We start from the raw sequence: 19016 nt of genomic DNA, 5'->3' as shown, positions 1-19016 counted from the left end.
CGAGCCGACAGCTCCGCTGAGTTTCCGTGGTTACCTACGGTCACGCTGCCACTCAACGTAAAAAATGGCGATGCAACATGGCCGCCTCCGTTCGGTGCGTCGCCCACTTATTTATTTGTAACGACTTGTAACAACTCATTCTTAGGTACCAGAAAGCTTTCATTTGTATGCGGCTGTGATTCGACTTAAGTGAAATACGTATTTATGAAAGCAATATTTGATTTTTGCTAATAAAAAGCCAAATAAGTTACATACTGGGGCTTTAAGAAAGCGCAAGGAACGGGTATTGTATGTTCTCTTCAACCTGCTAATTTCATTGGAATGAACAAATAAAATGAAATTATATTTCTCAGGGATGAACTGATTAGATTTTGGTAAAAGGTCAAGTAAGTGTGCCCTCCCAAAACAATGTCAAATTTGGACACAAATTATGACACAATACAAAACAAAAGAAAGAAAGAAATGATGACATTTAATATTCAGTAGAACAAAGGCTAATTTGACTGTGTTGTCCTGTAAAAACACACCCGGTTATATTTAGTGCTTCAACTCATGGAGATCATAAGTGATCAATCCAGACCAGCAGTTCCTCATGTCAAAGTATTAGAGGAACTGACCTGACATCACTATTCGCCTCCATCCTTCAGTCTCCTTCCTCTGTCTCTGGTGAGATTTCCCTGACATGAACCATCTCATTGGCTAAAATCACATCTATAATATGTGTTATTGGTTGAGGTCCACTCCCCACCTGCTCCTCCTGAAACAGCTGAACCACACGCCGCTGTGTTCATTAAGTTGTTGAGTTTCATCTCTTTTTAGGCACTGACTGAACTAAACAGGCTCCATGGATCAATTAAGCCGCTTTTCAGATGTATTTTTGTTGCCCATGTGTGGATTGGAGGTGAAGTGGCCTCAGGCTGTACTCTAACACTGGAATGTTTCTAGTTTTTTTTTTTTTTTTGGGACAGAAAATGTCAAGAGCTGAGTTCTCTGCTGCAGCTGCTTTGTATTCAGTTGTAGCTGAATACAAAGCAGCAGGGCAAGTGAAGCCGTGGCCTCGTTCAACGCCTTCAAACAGACGGAGCGCCTCCGTCTGTTTTAATTTTCCCTCCGAGGACACGAGGAAATTACAGGGAGGTCTGCAGAAAGCTGATGGTGATGACACTGATAATAATACGGACCGATAATAAGCAGAGCAGCGGCCATAATCGCAAGAATCAGTCACGTCTGAGGGAAACTTAATGAACACCATATTAATGCTGCTCAGTTCCCCCCTCTGCTCTCAGCTTCATGCAGCGCAACGCAGCGCTGCCTCTGCCAAGCTGCTGCACCCACACACCCAGGGGTGCTCCGCTTCATCCAGGTCTGGAGCTCACTTAAAGGGATACGCCAACATTTTTTTTTTCATGTCTTGCCTCACTCCCGTGTCCATGGCAAGCAGATAGACACCATCCTTTCGACTGTGCGTGCAGTAACAAGGGAGATACGGGCAGAGCTGGCGCACCGCTAATATTTTGGTTCAAGCTAGCTACATCGAGGGTAGGTTAGCTTCCTATTTCAAAGTAAAAGCACAAATTCTATCATCATGGTTTTCTGTATGTAAAGGGCAACGGGTGTTTTATTTTGTGAAAGTAACCGGTAGTGTGTTGGTCACAACGGCTAGCTTGAGTAGCGCCGAATTCGTCCAAACAAGATTGTAAACAGCAGGGGTCTCATTTATAACCGTTGCGTACGCACAAAACGGGGCTGAAAGTGGCGTACGTGACTTTTCACGCCAAGGTTGTGATCTATAAAAAACAAACTTGACAGGAGAATGTGCGCAGCTCTAAGCAAACTCTGACCCATGCGTACGCATGGTTTGGAGGAAAAGGGGAATTGGCGACACAGACGGTGTGGTGGTGAACTGAAGTCAGACTCAGGAAATGATGATTCAGAAGAACGATTATGTTTTTATTATCGGCCGTCACACATTTAATTTCAACCCGTATGCGTTAGATCCATGTTGCCACGGTGATTTAATTCAACAGCGTTATTTTGCATCAGACTGGTGTTTCAGAAACATCTTCTTAGAATCTAACTTAAAATTCAAAATCAAAATTCCTTCTCTATATTTAATCACCACCGTCTCTCCGTCATATTGTCCACTCCCAGAGCGCAGGAGGAGGAGAGGACGCCGCGGCTGCATGGGATAAATACACGGTGTAAATAACTATATGTTCCTATGATACTGTGAACATATGATCGAGAGTCAATTAAATCTCAAACCCTGGAGAAAAAAAATCCAGTAATCGTTCCCACAATTGTTACATTCTGTTTTCTTGTTATCAAGAGAAGTGTCATGTTTGATCATTCCTCAGAATGTAACTGATTCTGCTAATTATTCAAAGTTTTATCGATCAGTCTAATTACTGTAAATGTATGAATACAGCGGTGAGCCCCGTGCGTAATGCTGCACCACGGCACCGCTGGAGGAGAAAGGAGGGAGAGGGAGACCATGATGAATGGTTAATAACTCGTTTCAGATTAGAACTGTTGTCATTGTTGTAACTGTGTGCCGAACCGGGTCCAGCATGTGAGAGGGCAGCGCAACAAAACAACACCGCGTGCGCTCTGAGCCGCTGACGCCGTTAACAGCTGCAGCAACACGTCACATTGTCACTTTCACGCCTGCAGCTAATTCACAACACCGACAGAACAACAGCACGTCAGGCTCATTGACATGCAGATCACATTCATGTGGTGGTTTGCATTGACCATCTACGGTTAAAACAGGGCGTGTACAGGGCGGAACGTGAAGCGGATTCAGCTGCGCACACTTGTAGGAACTCTGTGATTTATAAAGGGAAGTTTGCTTGCAAGTGTGCGTACGCAGGGTTTTATAAGTCTGAATATTTACTGGCGCACGCAAAACTTGGCTTTTGGGCGTACGTACCCTTTTAGTAACAATCCCACGCACAGTTTTATAAATGAGACCCCTGGTATTTAGACAAACTAACGACACACTGCTGATCTAAACGGCTACTTTCTCACCTAAAAATGTTTGAAACAAGGGCGTAATCACTGTATAGACATTGGGGGGGTCCAAATGACAAATATGATCCGGAGTTTCACACAGGATTTTACGAGACTGTCGGGGGGGTGTTGTGTTTATTGGCAGTGGAGTGACGCAACATGTCACTGACAGAAATGAGAGATGGTGAAATGCAACAATAGTATAGTAGCCTTTTCTTTTTTTTTTCCTGAGAACCTGTGGCAGACCCAAACGAGTTAATTTATGGAAAATACTGAGATCCCTTCAGAATTTTCTAAATCATTTCCCACAATCTAGGATATTAATTTATGGAAATTAGCTATTTTAGAACATAGTTTTGAGGACTCTGTCCCTCTCGCTGCTCTATTCTGCTCAGTAGTTGTATTTACTGCTGACATGTAGGACCAGGTTAAAAAAAAATAGTTTCCCATTGTATGTACTTGTGCCTGTCAACTGAATAAAAACATTAATAAAAAACAAATAGACCCATTGTACATTGTACATTGACAATAAAGTCATCTAAGAATTTCTTATGACAACATTAGATATGTACACAGCTAACAGTCAGAGACAGGTCTGGAACAAAGTTCATTTTCTCCTGATTTGTCTGCGGGACATTTGCCATTTTAGTGTCAGGATGTTCAGAAGAGATGTGGCTTGTGAAAAATGAGTCCAATATTTACTTCAGTGACAATTATATGAGGTGAAAGAATAGACCATAATCTGTGCTCACATTCACTTCTCCCATTGAAGTCAACAGACTCTAGACCTGCTGCTGCTGCTGGTCTCCTAAAGGGGCGGGGCATCAGAGAAACCCACGTGACACAGACTCGTAGTGGGGCGTCTTGTTTCTAACACGTCTTTGTTTAAAGGGAAGGAATGAAGGAAATAAAAGGAAAAGAAGAATAGTCCTTGAGGTCCACTGTGTTGTCGATGCAGGGCAGATGACATCACAGCACCGGGGCTTTTCATTTAGCAGTACTGTCAGTATTATTGTATGTCCAACTGTACTCTGACTGTGTGTGCTCAACACTTTCACAGATTGATTAAAGTTTTGAGGGGGAGAAAAAAACAAAACTTTTAACTCGAGCTGGAATTAATTCAGTGGCTTTCTCCTCTGTTTCTTTATGTGGAGCTGCAGTGTGAGAGCTGCATACAGAACACCTCATCCACCCTGTGACCTCCACACACACACACACACACACACACACACACACACACACACACACACACAGTGATTGCAGCTCTCACCCAGAGGACATGAACAAACAATCACAGATTGAATTCAGGGAGAGTTTACTCATCTGTCTCCCTCCCTCCCTCCCTCCCTCCCTCCCTCCCTCCCTCCCTCCCTCTTACATACCCATCCTCTCTCTCTCTCACTCGCTCTCTCTCTCTGTGTGTGTGTGTGTGCATGTTGTTAATGTCCGCTGGGTAAAAAGAGCAATCACATGCACTGTGTCTGTTTGCTTTGCAATACAACATGCAACACCATGCTCCACTATGCAGCGTGTGTGTGTGTGTGTGTGTGTGTGTGTGTGTGTGTGGGAGAGGGAGAAAGAGGGAGAGAGAACACATGTGTTCAGGAATAAAATAAACAGCTGTTGGGTCTTACAACAATATATGAAAAAACACACACACACACACGCAGGTCTGAGCGGCTGGTTGTGTGTGGAGGATTTTCTACAGTTTGTTAAGCCCCAGTCTGTGATCTAATCATGAATAAAGAGCGCAGCACTGACGGGGGCTTGTCCTCTGTCATTTTAAGTCGGGTCAGTGTATCAAACATAAAGCAGTCGATTTGTTATCTGTAAGATTAAAACAATTGCATACACATGTCGGTATTAGAATTCTCTTCCCCAGAGGAACTCCCCTGTCCAATCAGCAAGACTCAACTGAATAACTGTTAGTTACTGAATCACTGAGAAATAGCAGAAATGAATAGATGAATGAATGAACTGATAATTATGGATGGAATATGGAATACAGTGAGTGAGTGATGGGTAATGTGTTATCTTTCTGGATCTCTGTTGAAAATATTTTATGTACACTGGGTATCTATGTGTGTGTTTATCTGTGTTTGTGTACGTGTGGCAGTGTTCAATCTGTCTTATGTCTTAGATCGTTTTGTCACAGTAAAAGTTCTACCCAGTGGCTCTTACTGGACCAGTGACAGTGAAAATGTGTCTCCCACTGAACCTGAACTTCTATTTGAGTCGTAAACTCCCCAGCAGATGTTCTGTCCTGTTAGTAGACTACAGAAATGACCAGGACTGAAATTGTTCTAATGTAAGTTTCTTCTTTATCCTGATACTTAACATAGGGTCCTTCGCACTTTACCATGGAGACTATATTCAGCCATTCACACACATTCATACAGTGTTTTCTACCTCACACACTCACACTGCTTTGGTAAATCAAGTAGGGTTGTCACGATACCAGAATTTCAGTAGTCGATATCAATACCTGTGAATTTCCACGATTCTCGATACTAATTCGATACCACAATTTAAAAAAAAAAAAAAAACAGAACCCATGTACTTTTAAATTCACTACTTTATTGAAAACTGTTTCAAACTGTCAAGTATTTAACATCACTGTGCTTCCACATATTTTTGCACAGAATTTAATAGGGCTGCCCCCAAATAGTCGACCAAGCAAACAACATTTGGAGCCCTGTCTTTTCAAAATTAAGTCAAAATCAATATGACTGAACTGTACAGTATATGAAAGGCTATAGGACTTTTAATTTGAAGGGCCAGATACAAGAAGTCGTGACACTCACTCACTGTCGGTCTCTCTCTCTATTTTTTTTTGTCAAAAGCGACTTTTTCCGATGTTGTAACTGACGTTTCTGGTTTGTTGACTCCGAGGTGAAAGCACGTATCACAGCTGTTTCAACCATCAGCGGGTGCTGTCGGGAACCCCGGTCCCACAGCGCTGACCAGTGGTCAGTCTCACAATGTCTCAGAGCAGATCCATTATAGTCCCCGCTGCAGTCAGAGACCCGCACCGCTCCACACCGCGGACCCCCCACCCCACCTGACCCGTCTTACAGCCTCAGCACCATAGACTGTATCAGTACCCACCTCATCTACTGAGTTTATTGGTGATAAACGGGCATACAGTACTGCCTGTAATAACTGTAAAACCTGACCAGCAAGAATCGACACGGCTCGCAGAGAGAAAAGTTGTATATTAGGTTCTGACGGCACCAGAAAAAAGCAAGTATCGATTTATTTTTTTCGTGTCAGCATCGACCCTAAAATCAAGGCATTTTGGGATTCAGTATCTTGCCTGAGGAAGGAAGAAATGTGGACTATAAGAGCTGGGAATCAAAACATTGACTTTTTAATTTTTTTTTACTGAGTTTAAATAACTGATATGATACAGAAGAATGTTGAGTTGGGAGATGACAGTAATGTGATGGAGGAGTCTGTCAGTAACAGAACAGTATGCTGCTGCTGCTGCTGCTGGTGGAGTTGATAGTGGTGTTACAGAGTGGAGCCTCTTCTCTCACTAACTATCTTTGACAACTTTATCTCACCATCTATCCAGTGTTGTTTCTCCTCTGGGTCACAATGGGTGTGTGTATGAACGCGTGGACGTGCCTTCTTGTTTCAAACTCAAGACTCTGAAGCATTAATAACAAAGTGTCCATAGAGGAGACAATCTTTGGTAATAAATGTAAAGGTCATGCTGCATTATGATATTTATTTCCATTAAAAGTGAGCACATTTCTTTTTCATGTTTCATTTTCTGTTCTTCTCTACAGTGATTATTATAAGGGTCATCCATCTCTGCTGGATTCCACATCGTCAGTGGCGTCTATACTGAACAAAAGGAGGACACTGGTTCTGCTGCTTGTGTGTACAATTCAAATCTTATCTGGACTTTTGTCAGTCTCAACATTTACTGAGTCAACACTGAGGCTGTCAACACAGAGGAGCTTGTGATGTCTCCATTTCCCCCCTCACTCCTCATGAAACTAGAGAGGAGAGCAGACCAGAAACACTCATGTCCTTCTTACTCCACTAGGTTTGACTGGACATCACGGTGGACCTCCACACGGTATTTCAGAGCCCTTCAAAATCACTTTAAAGGAGACGTGCTATGCCCCTTTTCCACATATTAAAATAGTTCCCAGGTGTCTTAAAGACATGTAAATAAAGTTATGAATTACATTGTGTAGAGGCAGAAGAACAGTTCATAGTGATAAATACAGTTCACATGATTGAAATGTGTTAAAAATATGCATAATTCGACAATGTATAAATATACAGGGTTTAATGATTTCATGAATTTCATTTATAAGTTCAAATAATGGTTAAAAATGTTAAAAGCATACTAGAATTCATGTTTTTATGTGATTTGGTACATGTTGATAAAAAAGTGTACTTCCCCTTTAAGACCGCATATTTGCGAGATATTCTGTTGATCTTGAGACCAGGCAGTCAGTGCTTGAGAGCTATTAGCAAACGGTTTTCTTAGTGTGTTAGCCAGCCACATTCCTTTGTAATTCTGTGGAATAAGAACTGTGGATCTGAGTAATAAAAACTGAGATTTTTTCTTTACCACAAGAATGTTTCTGGAGTGGATTTTTGTTGAACAGCATAGCTGGGCTAACTACAGACACTGCCTGTGGAACGTAACTTCTTTCTAGCAATAGACCACTGAGTAAACCATCGCAAGATCTCAAGCTATTCAAACATTCTTTATACATTGTATTGTTGCTCCTGCATCGTGATACGTATTGTATCACCAGATTCTTGCGAATACACACCCCTAGTGCTGATAATTGAATAAAAAATATTGAATGCATTGCATAAGTGAATACGTGTCTACGTGTGTGAACAATTGAAGAAGAAGCCTTGTGGTTGACACAGTGAGACATTGACTGAGTTTTCATAATGGACTGAGTGAATTCTCATTTCAAGTCCTCAGAAGTCAAATTAACACTCCTGACTGAGCCCCGCTGATCTCTTCACTGCTGCGTCTTTTAATTAAAGTTTAAAGGAGTCTCCGTGTTCCCACCGTTCCTGCAGAGACTCGTTGGGAGCTTTAATCGCTCCCGACGGAAACTCTTCCACGAGCTGTTCTGAGAGCAGCTCCAGCTAACTGTCTGCACTGAGCCGGTGTGTTTTCTTCCGTCCGACTCCTGACTCTGAGTCTGACTCAGATAGCCAAAGAGACAGTGACTCTTACTGGACTCTGGGGAATTCTGGGTAAAAACCCCCACAGAATTGGCATATACAGTAAACTCTGCCTGTGTGTTCAACCAAGCATCCAAACACACACACACACACACACACTGAGTGGAGGAAAGTTGGGGAAATGTCAGATTTGTTTGAAAAGTTGGTTTGACAGCAGAAACTTGACAAGAGCAGAAAGATTCACATTTTCTCCTTCAGCAACGAGCTGCAGAGAAACTGACTGAGGCTGGACTCAATCACACACACACACACACACACAAACAAAAACACACACACAGTACATGGCTGTGTGTGTGGCAGTTAACCGGTGGGCATGACGCTGCAGGAGATCATCAGGCCAAACCGAGAAGTCTAACAGCCACTGATGCTGCTGCTGCTGCTAAAACACTTCTGTACTTGCTCTGAGCTATTTTCAATGTCATCATCATCATCATCATCATCATCATCATCATCATCATCATCATCATCATCATCATCATCACCCCTCTGAATAGTTTCTCTATCACAGACACTTTCTGGTCAAGGATATTGCTGTGAAGCCTTCAGCCAGCGGCGTCCACCTGTGGGCTCTGAGCTGTCACTCAGCTGTTTACTTCAGACAGACGGACCAGAATCAGACAGACCAGACCCAGGACCTGATCCAGGACCTGATCCGTCTGTCCTGTCCTGTGCTGACAGTTTTCTCCTGCACCTTGCTGCTCTCTTGTCTGGACGCCTCCACCTTCCTGCTCTCGCTCTCGTCTCAAGATGTTCTAGGATGAGATCTTTGAACTGACCACCAAACACATCAGAGGCAGCAATATCACAGAGAAATATCTCAAAAATTCAGACATATCACGCCCCTTTTCTAAAATAGTTAGGTCTTAAAGACATGCTTTGGTCAAAATCCCCCAAGGATCAAACATCACAGCTCTTTTCATCCTCTCTAAACAGCCCTGTTCACAACGGCTGGTTTCAGTGTCTGTCCCTTTAAATGCAAATGAACCACTGCTTGCCCCGCCCCTTCTACTGGTACAGGTAGGGGTGGGGTTATGCAAATTCGCAAACTAATGACATCATTGGAAGACAACCGAGGGAACAGCTCATAAAACCACATGGATTTCAACCTGGGGAGCCTGAAAATTCCAGATTTTCTTGTTTCTTGTATGTAAATAAAGTCATTAATTACATTGTATTGTTGCTCCTGCATCGTGATACGTATTGTATTACCAGATTCTTGCGAATACACACCCCTAGTGCTGATAATTGAATAAAACATATTATAATTACATTATTGGAAGACAACTGAGGGAACAGCTCGTAAAACCACATGGATTTCAACCTAGGGAGTCTGAAAATTACTGATTTTTTTGGTCTATTCTCCCATTTTGGGGGCTGGAAGGCAAGACAAACACCTAAATATATGTTAAAGAGCCTTCAAAAAGTGATATTTCCATAATATGTCCCCTTTAAAGACATGCCATGCATGATTTTAACCTTAACTATGCTACATTTTTCATGCTACATTACTTATAAACATGTTTAAAATGTTGGATACTGTTGGATGCCATATCATGAGGTAGGCATGTGTTGAAGTAACCCAGCAAACACTTGAGTTTGGAGAGTTTTTTTCAAAAGTCTCTTCTGTAACATCACAACTTCAGAGGAAGTCCCTGGGGGTGTCACTATGCAGCAGCCCTTCGATACGTTACATACTGTATATGCATAGTTCCCCTTTAATCACTGACTGACAATGACTGTGTCAATAACTCCTCAACAGTTTCCTCTTGTCCCTGTAGTGCTGCTGCTGCTGCTGCTGCTGCTGCTGCTGCTGCTGCTGCTTCAAGCTGAGGAGGAGCACATACTCTGGAACTGATTTACTAATTTCACATCCATGCGTGGATGTGTGTAATGTGCCGGAATTTACCTCAATGCACAAACATCCAAAAAATGCCGCTCTGCTTTCTGTTTGACAGGCTCCAGCCTTTGTCAAGGGGACACACACACACATCCATGAGAATGACATAGATGAATAGATGCTAGACAAGCTAGCTTCAGGCTGAGTAGCCTACTGGTGACACGCCAGGGCAATAAAAGATGAAAACAAACAGGCAGCATCACATCCTTTAATGGGCACTGCCTGCCTTGCTTGCCCTGGATGCACAACACTGCTGTTTATATTCACAATAATCCATTCCACTGGATTTGGGAGGCTAAAATTAAATGTTGCCTAGAGCGACTGACTTAAAAAGAAATAATGTCTCTAATTTGGCCTTTGAAAAGCTACAGCTGTCCTCAGTGATGGTGAGGACGCGCTGACACGGAGATCTTGTATCAGCAGGATGGAGTTACTTCTACGGGACAGCTTTTTCTTTTATTGGTTGTGTGTCAATAGAACTTAAAGGTCCAGTGTGTAAATGGGGCGGGGGGTTATTGGTTGGTTTATTTATGGGCGCGAAACTTTCGAAACGTGCTCTCTGTCTGGCTGGATTTTCTGTTCGGGCTGCCGAACAAACATGGCGGCGCAAGATGGCGACAAAACAAGACCCTTGCTATATGTTTATATAAAAGAATAATTATAAGGCTACGAAAACCAAACTAATTTCATTTTACAGGGATTATACACTTATACAAACATATTCAAGGGTAGTATATTCAGATGAATTATTACACACTGGACCTTTAAAACACTGTTACAAAACATTGTACCGCATAATATGACACGATAATGCAGTGTTTATCATTTAGTAAATTTGATTCATCTTAAATAGTTTTACATATTATTATATGTCCAAGGTGCAGAATAAAAAAAGAAAAAAGAAAATAGTTTTCTAAAATCTGTTAAAAAAAAAAAAAGGTTACCATCTTCAAGGTCAAAGCTGAGAGCTGCTAAAGCAGAAGACAGTATGCTGGTTGAGCTAATTAGAAAAAGCTGTATAATAATAAAATATCTGGCACTGCTGTAGTTATAGGCACTTGGCAGCTAATGCATCAGACATGAAGAGAATGGAGATGGTCTGAGCTCTGGCTGAGCTGTGATTGGTGCATTGTGGCAAATGGGTAGCTTGTTCCAGTGCAGAACCAGAACCCAGCAGAACACAAGTCCATGCTGGCAAGATCTTCCAAACACGAGACGCCGATCCAAACCCAGTAGCCACTGAACCGGCTGCTCCATCAGACCTGGGCCAACGGAAACCGAGGACCGTTTCTAGCTACATTTAAATGGATTTATTTCTAAGGAGTAATTGGTTTGAAGCAGCCACCAGCTGCTTGATAACATTACTTTCTAGCCGACCTCACAGGCACTACCCTTTGTGTGAGTACATTAACTGAAGAATAGATTTGTCACATCATGAACATAGCCTGTAGTTCCACGATGGTGATGGCAATTATATCATTGGACACTGCAGTTAATCTGAACACTGTGAGCAGATGGGAATAAATGGGGAATATTAACATCAACAGCAGACATCAATATTTGTTATCAGGAGCAGAATCAGGACCGCAGCAGGAAACATACATATGAATATCTACCCGTCTGTTTGTGTGTCTGAGAGCAGCATCTCTAATAAATCTCTATGGCACAACACAAAAACATTTATCAATTCATTTAAATTCTCGCTATTAAGCAAAACACACTGAGTGGTGGTTTTAGGGTGTGAAGACCTCAGCTCGGCGCAAGTTATTTTTAGAACGGCGGAGCAGAGCCGCGAGCTGCTCAGAGCTACGCTACGGAGGCTAATGGGATTTCTTGGTTTCCCTCATCAAACTCATCAAATACACAATCCAACAACTACAAAATGCTCTGCATGGTGGACAAGTTGTGACCTGCACATTCACCACGCTATGAGATAATAACGGAATAGAGTTGTTTTAGAGGTAAATTCATGCAAAACCGCTGTCAGGAGCAGTTTTTCATCAAGCAGACTCTAAAACAACTCTTTCTTGTAACGTTCTGTTATTATCTCATAGCGTGGTGAGTGTGCAGGTCACAACTTGTCCACCAGAGAGTTTTGGAGTTGTTGGATTGTGTTTTTTTTTTTTTTTTGGGGGGGGGGGGGGTTAATGCCTTTAATTGATGAGAGAGACAGGAAATGATGGGGAGGCAGAGAGAGGGGGAATGACATGCAGGATAGGGCTGCCTGATGCAGGATTCGAACCGGGGCCACCTGCAGTGAGGACTATAGCCTCAACATGGGGCGGCAGCTCTACCAAGTGAGCTAAACGCCGCCGCGTTGGATTGTGTATTTGATGAGTTTGATGAGGGAAACCAAGAAATCCCATTAGCCTCCGTAGCGTAGCTCTGATTAGCTCACGGCTCTGCTCCGCCGTTCTAAAAACAGCTTGCACCGACAATTAAAGGTAATGAACCTACTCCTAATACTATAGGGGTTATGGCAATGGGCCAATTTTCAAAAAAATTGAACTATCCCTTTAAATACTGTATGTAAGTCACAACTTCTTTTTTTAACAAACATTTTTCATACAAATGGCTTTACAAAACAACTTAGAAATGGAACCGTCTGAAAATGGTTTCATGAGCTCTGAACTATCATGCAGCTCTGACAGCAAAGATTAATCAGCGCCGACCTGAGAGCCGATCAGCAGCCAAATATCAATCACATGCGGAGAATTAACAGACAGCGACTAAATGAGGTCAGCTCTCCACAGACAGCCTGACCCTCCTTTTTATGGACATAAATTATGGGCTGCTCACAACATCTGTGGAAACATTGATCGTTTCCATCCGCCGCTGTCTGAGCAGGTTGAAAAATCCTCATGACAACGGCATCTGATGAACGAGGTCGCTTTTCTCGTGTAACGGCGCTTATTTGATCTAAACTCTTTTCTTCCATCTCTTCTCTACACGTTCATTTCTAACCATCGGGCGTCTTTAACAGGCGCAGAACGGAGATGGTGCAAAACAGGTCAGTGAAACTGTCAGCATGTCATGTCCAATCAAAACAAGGTGCATCATGGTCAAAGTCAGTCGTTAAAGCAGCGTTTGTTAGGAACAAGAGGATGTGGCTTTACACATTCAAGTTCCTGTTATGACATTACTGCAGACACATCTGAATAAAGTGAACATGATGGAGGTCACAGTCTTCTCCCTGAACAGACTAAGATACTATTTAAAGGGATACACCAACATTTTTGAGTCCATGACAAGCATATAGACACCATCCTTTCAACTGTGCGTGCGGTCAAGGGAGATAGAGCCCGTACATCCGTAATTAGCTTAGCTCAAATGCTGGAAGTGCATAGGTAGTGTTAGCCTGCCTCCACCTAAAGTCATCAGAGAAACTCTTCAGCAACTCTAAACGGACCGATCTTCATCTCAGAGCTGACAAAACTCTCCGGTAAGGCATCTTGAGCGGTCAAATGCCAGTAACAGGACGAGATCGGTCAAAACGGAGGGTTCAAGCAAAGACGGTTTATTTTGGTTCAAGCTAGCTACATCGAGGGTAGGTTAGCTTCCTATTTCAAAGTAAAAGCACAACTTCTATCCTCATGGTTTTCTGTATGTAAAGGGTGTTTTATTTTGTGAAAGTAACCGGAAGTGCGTTGGTCACAACGGCTAGCTTGAGTAGCGGCAAATTAGTGCGAACAAAATTGTAAACAGCTGGTATTTAGACAAATGAACGACACACTGCTGATCTAAACGGCTACTTTCTCACCTAAAGATGTTTGAAATGTTGATAAAGTGATAGCCTATATTTACAGAGTTAAGAGCTAAAATGAAATCAGCTTCTGACTGCTGATTTTGGCTCGGGTAGGAGGCAGGCTAACACTACCCATACACTTCCAGTGTTTGAGCTAAGCTAATTAGGCCTACGGGCGATACGGCTCTATCTCCCTTGCTACTGCACGCACAGTCAAAAGGATGGTGTCTATCTGCTGGTCATGGACTCGGGAGTGAGGCAAGACACGAAAAAAAGAGTTAATGTAAGCCATAATCATTACAATTAAAAGAAATAAAGACATGAAATATTTCAGTCTGTGTGTAATGCATCTATATAATATATGAGTTTCACTATCTGAATTGAACCACTGGCATAAATTAAAAATGTAGAGGCACCAGTAGAATCAACAGCCAAGAACCATGGGAACATATTTTTTAGAATGAAACCCTGATTGTGCAACTAATTAAAATATAAAATGCAGGCATAAATGAAAGCATATGTGGACTGTTGTTTATCACACATCTATAAAAAACCATGTGTCATCTGAGAAATCAATGTGAAAGAGGATGAGAGGAGCTGATGTGATGTGAATCAGGTGAACAGTGGAGACCCTGACTCTGTCACTGGCTGGTTTTTGGCAGCACCTTATCACCAGCCTGCAGGGGGGCCTTGTTGTTTGACTGTTTTGGGGCCATGTCCATTTGAAAAATATTGATATCTTATACATATTTGTGTTCTCATGCCGTCTGCTGTGTTTTTATTGGCTGCTGAAAGTGACCTCCTCTGGCCCCCGAGCAAGCTGCTCAGCAGGAAGTGGCCGTTACCGTTTATATGATCAAAAACATGGAACTCTGTTAATATATAAAGAGGAATATATAAACACACAGTGCATACAGTATGCACTATGCTTGTGAACATTCCTGGATTGAATCAATCAGTGAAATGAGGCCAGATCGCTGGAGAGGCGAGGAGCTGGTGACTGATGGCAGTTTAAATGTGTGTCAGAGTAAACAGTCGTCAGTCATCAGTCACTTCCACAGGGGAGGAAGCTGGAAGCAGCCATTAATATGAGATGGTTTATGTAAGTGACTTCACAATGAAACACAATACGATTTGATTAACTTTGACTGGTTGGAAGCCTTCAGTAGAGCTGACCAATGGCGGCTTACAAAGACACGTTGGGATGGTTGGGTTTGATCCTGTTGCCTGGAAGTGGCTTCAAAATGACCAAATGACCATTTCCACATCAAATCAAGTAAAGTTTGTTTGAGGGAAATTCATCTTGGGCCAGAAAGTACTATTGTAGATACAGACTTACAGTCTTACAGTGTCATGTGAATGGACAGTGGGGTGACAATAAATAGACAATGAGAAGATAGAGCCAACATGTCTACACAGTAAAGGTAAGAGTGTCCCAGCAGCAGTGGAATGGAGTTGTGTTGTATTGCACAGCCCCACACATTCTGCATTGCATTGAAAACAAACAGTCAAGAACATGGTTAGCTGTTGCACTCTAGAAGGAAAAACACAGTGTCTCATAGAGATGAAACTTCTGACTCGAGAGAGCCAATCAAATCAGTTAAAGCAGTAAAAGCATCCCAGCTAATCACCAGAATAAAATGTAGTTAAAAAGAAATAATAAATAAACGACACACCTACCAGTTACCATGCTTTTAGAGATCTCAGTGTGGTGAATTTGAAAAACATCCAAACTATTTTTTTGTACCAGTAACAAAAAGGAGCAGTCCTGGGATCAGGGTTTTTTTTTTTCAATCTGTGATTATGAATCAATAATAGTGTGTTTTTTGTAGCTGGTCTTAGTGTTGAGCTGATTGTGTACATCCTGCTGCTGAGGATCTGCTGTGCTCTTTTAATGATATTCAGAATGCAGTTATCAGTGTAAAGCTGCTGTTTAATACAAGCAACAAGGTCATGTTTCTCTCTAGAGCAAGAGATGCTGATTTTAACAGTCTCCACTCTCCACCCATACACACTAATGGGAACATAACTATATATATACATACAGTATAGTATATGGCTTGATGAATCATTTACATGAACATCATTCTCATCACCAAACTGCAGCGAACACTCAACAAATTTCACTGTCATTATACAAATAGTTCAGTATCAGTTCTATATTACTGAAGTGCTGCAGCTTCTACTGTCAAACCCTGACACTACACAGACAGACCATAAACACCTCGTAGCTCCATTATGTGATAACGCCGCATTATGTAATAATGTAATACATTTTCACCTCCTTATGTAATAATGCCACATTTTGTAATAAACAAAGTGCATCAAAGTTTATCACATATTGCGTTCAAGAATTTTATGACAAAATGTGTCAGATTATGACAAAATGCAGCGTTATTACATAATGTGGCGCTACACACCTGTACCTTTACATCCACAAACTTCATTGGACGTTCACCACTCTATAATATCTATGCCGATCGGCGAGCTGCGCACGCATTCTGGTAAGGGAAGTATGGCAGAGAACAACAGCTTGTCAAGATAGGCTAGGACTTTATCCGTCAAAGATCCAGAATGCTCTCTCAATAAACTTTATTTATCAAATGGCAACCAGCTTTCAGATCCGTATTCTATTTGTGAGTGGGAAGATGACATCACTATTATCTGCGGTCAGGTACGACATTGTGTACCTGACAGATAATAGTGACATCGTAACACACAGGTGTGGATCCTGTGGGCTGACCAGGCTGAGCAGTCGCTGGGGGCTGGGCTTAATTTGACTCGGCGATCGTAACCGGTACCTATTGGATTGGATCTGGGTCCTCCTCTGTCAATCATCTGTAAATAAACTGCAAGTAATATCACATTTTATGTGTTCCCTGTTACTCTGTTACACACAGATCGCCTGTGTTGGAGGCTTATAAATCTGAGGAAAAAAGAAACGAGGGGGGAAAAAAGAGATTGACAGACGTCAATCATCAGGTTACCGACGCAAATATGGAGAAGAGCAGGAAAAAAGAAAACAAAAGGACACTAAGAGTAAGGTAAGAATATGGGATTAAGGAAGCCGATGGTTCTCTGGATGGTTTGTGGGCGGTTTTCAAAGGTAAATACACGTTTTTTCAGTCGTTGTGGAGCCTGGTTCATGGTGTAGTGGGTATATGTGCCGATTTTGACAACCGTAACACAGCAACACGGCATTTGATGGTATTATTTTATGTTAAAAGCTCTTCCTGCTCGCTCCTTTGAATGACCGGAGAAAAATAGTACTTCTGGTCTATTGTCCTTTGCGTCATAACCCGAGTGTTTACTCAGAATTCTGAGACTCTTGCTTTATCAAACATATGGCATTATCTGCAACACACTCTCAAGATTGACACACTCATCACCCGTGGACAGTTCAAGAAAATGGTCTCACACCACTTCACCTAAGTGTGCAAATATTTCCATTGAGTGCTGCCCATTTTCTGACTTTTAACTTTGCAGTTCTATGTAGCAATTGCATGAAATGAATTTAAAGTGTAGAATGTGACTGAGTTGAACAGACTGTTGCAGGGCAGAGATGTGCACAGAGCGGGTTGGGAATAAAAATATAAACATGTGAACTCACCCTGGACAGGACGACCTCTAAGGTGATGTTCTGAGGAGGAGCGCTGGGCACTGCAGAGACAAACACAACACAATGTAAATACACCACATACAAAGACACCAGTTCTGAGACTGATGGTTCATAATTATATGCTGACCTTGGCAGACAGTATCTTACAGCAACTGTGCTAATACATCACAAAGTCAGTTTTGTCACCGACATGTTTACTTTAATTGGTGTTTTAGGAGAAAAAAAAAAAAATCAATGGTCCATCCAATAGTCTGCTACAGTGCTTCTCTACTTCCCCCAGGAGTTGCAAAGATAAACCCAATGACTTTAAAAGCTTTTAAAGGGATTTATCTTTCTGTCAAATGTCAGCCAGGTTTATGGAGGAGAAACAGTCATTTCCTTAAACATCCCTGTGTGAAACACTCTGAGCAGATCACAGCTCATGGCTTCACTGTGCTCCGGCAGCAACCACAGTGAAGAACGCAATTCAATGACCTGGTTTATGGCTTTTAAACTAATCATTCATCACTGGGAGGCGCTGAGGAGAAAGAGCCAGTTATGTCTCCCACATAATAGACAGAATAATGACTGATAAGCAGCCAGCCACATGAGAACAGAGGTTTGGGAGGTTCTTCTCTCTAGCAGCCTGGTGTCATTTACATGGAACTGAACCAAAGTAAACACAGTGGCTTATACAGTGCAATGGAGGAAAAATCAACATATGTGTCCTGCTGCCTCCAGTTAGCTCACACACAACAACTGATAATGTCAGAATCAATCGCTCTAATTCAGCGTAATTCTATCAATCGATCCCAACGCTCCTGCTTTAACCATTTAAATGTTTCTAATGCTGATTTAATAGTTTGGAACATGTTTGACCAGAGCATTTGACCATATATAGTAATATTATATATGATGAACATGAGTTCAGAGGATATCAGCTTTTGCCTTTTGCACTGATGAACGTTGAACTTTTATCCTTGTTTTAGGCAAAAAAAAAAAAAAAAAACCTGAATATCCTCCTATTTGAAATGACTTTTTTTTTATACTTTGAGACATGCGGTGTTTGTTTGCCATTACTTTCATTACCCCCCCCCCGGCAGACGTCACGATCGCGCACCCCCCCGGCCGTCGAAGCTTCGATTAAAATCGATTTTATGTCCGCGAAGCTTCGATTATAAAAATATGATAATCGGGTCAGACCTACAATTTATAGTGAGAAACATCAAAGAAATGAAAAAGTTTATGGTAACAGAAAAAAGAAGGGTGGGACAAAGACAGTAAAATAAAGAAATAAACTAAGCATAAGATAAAACAAATATATATATACACTGTATATATTTTTGGTTTGTTTTTTGTTTGACCTATTTGAAATGACATTATGTTAGTATTTTTTTTTCCCAGTGTCAGTGTCTTGGTCAGGTGTTGAACTGGCCCTGTTTGGAGTCAGACGACTGTCAGTCAATCATCACCATGACATCAGCACAGACAGGAAGCTGACAGACTGATGCTGGCGTTCAGTGTGTGATCCC

General features: G+C 41.9%; 1 protein-coding gene across 1 annotated transcript in view; it reads right to left on the bottom strand.

Annotated features, from left to right (window-relative positions):
• Positions 1–19016, bottom strand: part of dcc (DCC netrin 1 receptor) — a gene marked incomplete at both ends in the record, with an annotated part of 386320 nt that overhangs the window by 142155 nt on the left and 225149 nt on the right. Inside the window, one exon of the mRNA XM_083983745.1 lies at positions 17497–17546. Within this exon, the coding sequence (XP_083839871.1) occupies positions 17497–17546 (50 nt within the window). The remainder of the gene's footprint in view (positions 1–17496; positions 17547–19016) is intronic.

The sequence above is a fragment of the Trachurus trachurus genome, assembly GCF_905171665.1.
Source record: "Trachurus trachurus genome assembly, chromosome: 12".
Taxonomy (NCBI): Eukaryota; Metazoa; Chordata; class Actinopteri; order Carangiformes; family Carangidae; genus Trachurus; species Trachurus trachurus.
Note: the sequence above shows the minus strand (reverse complement) of the source record. Positions and strands in the feature narration are given on the sequence as shown.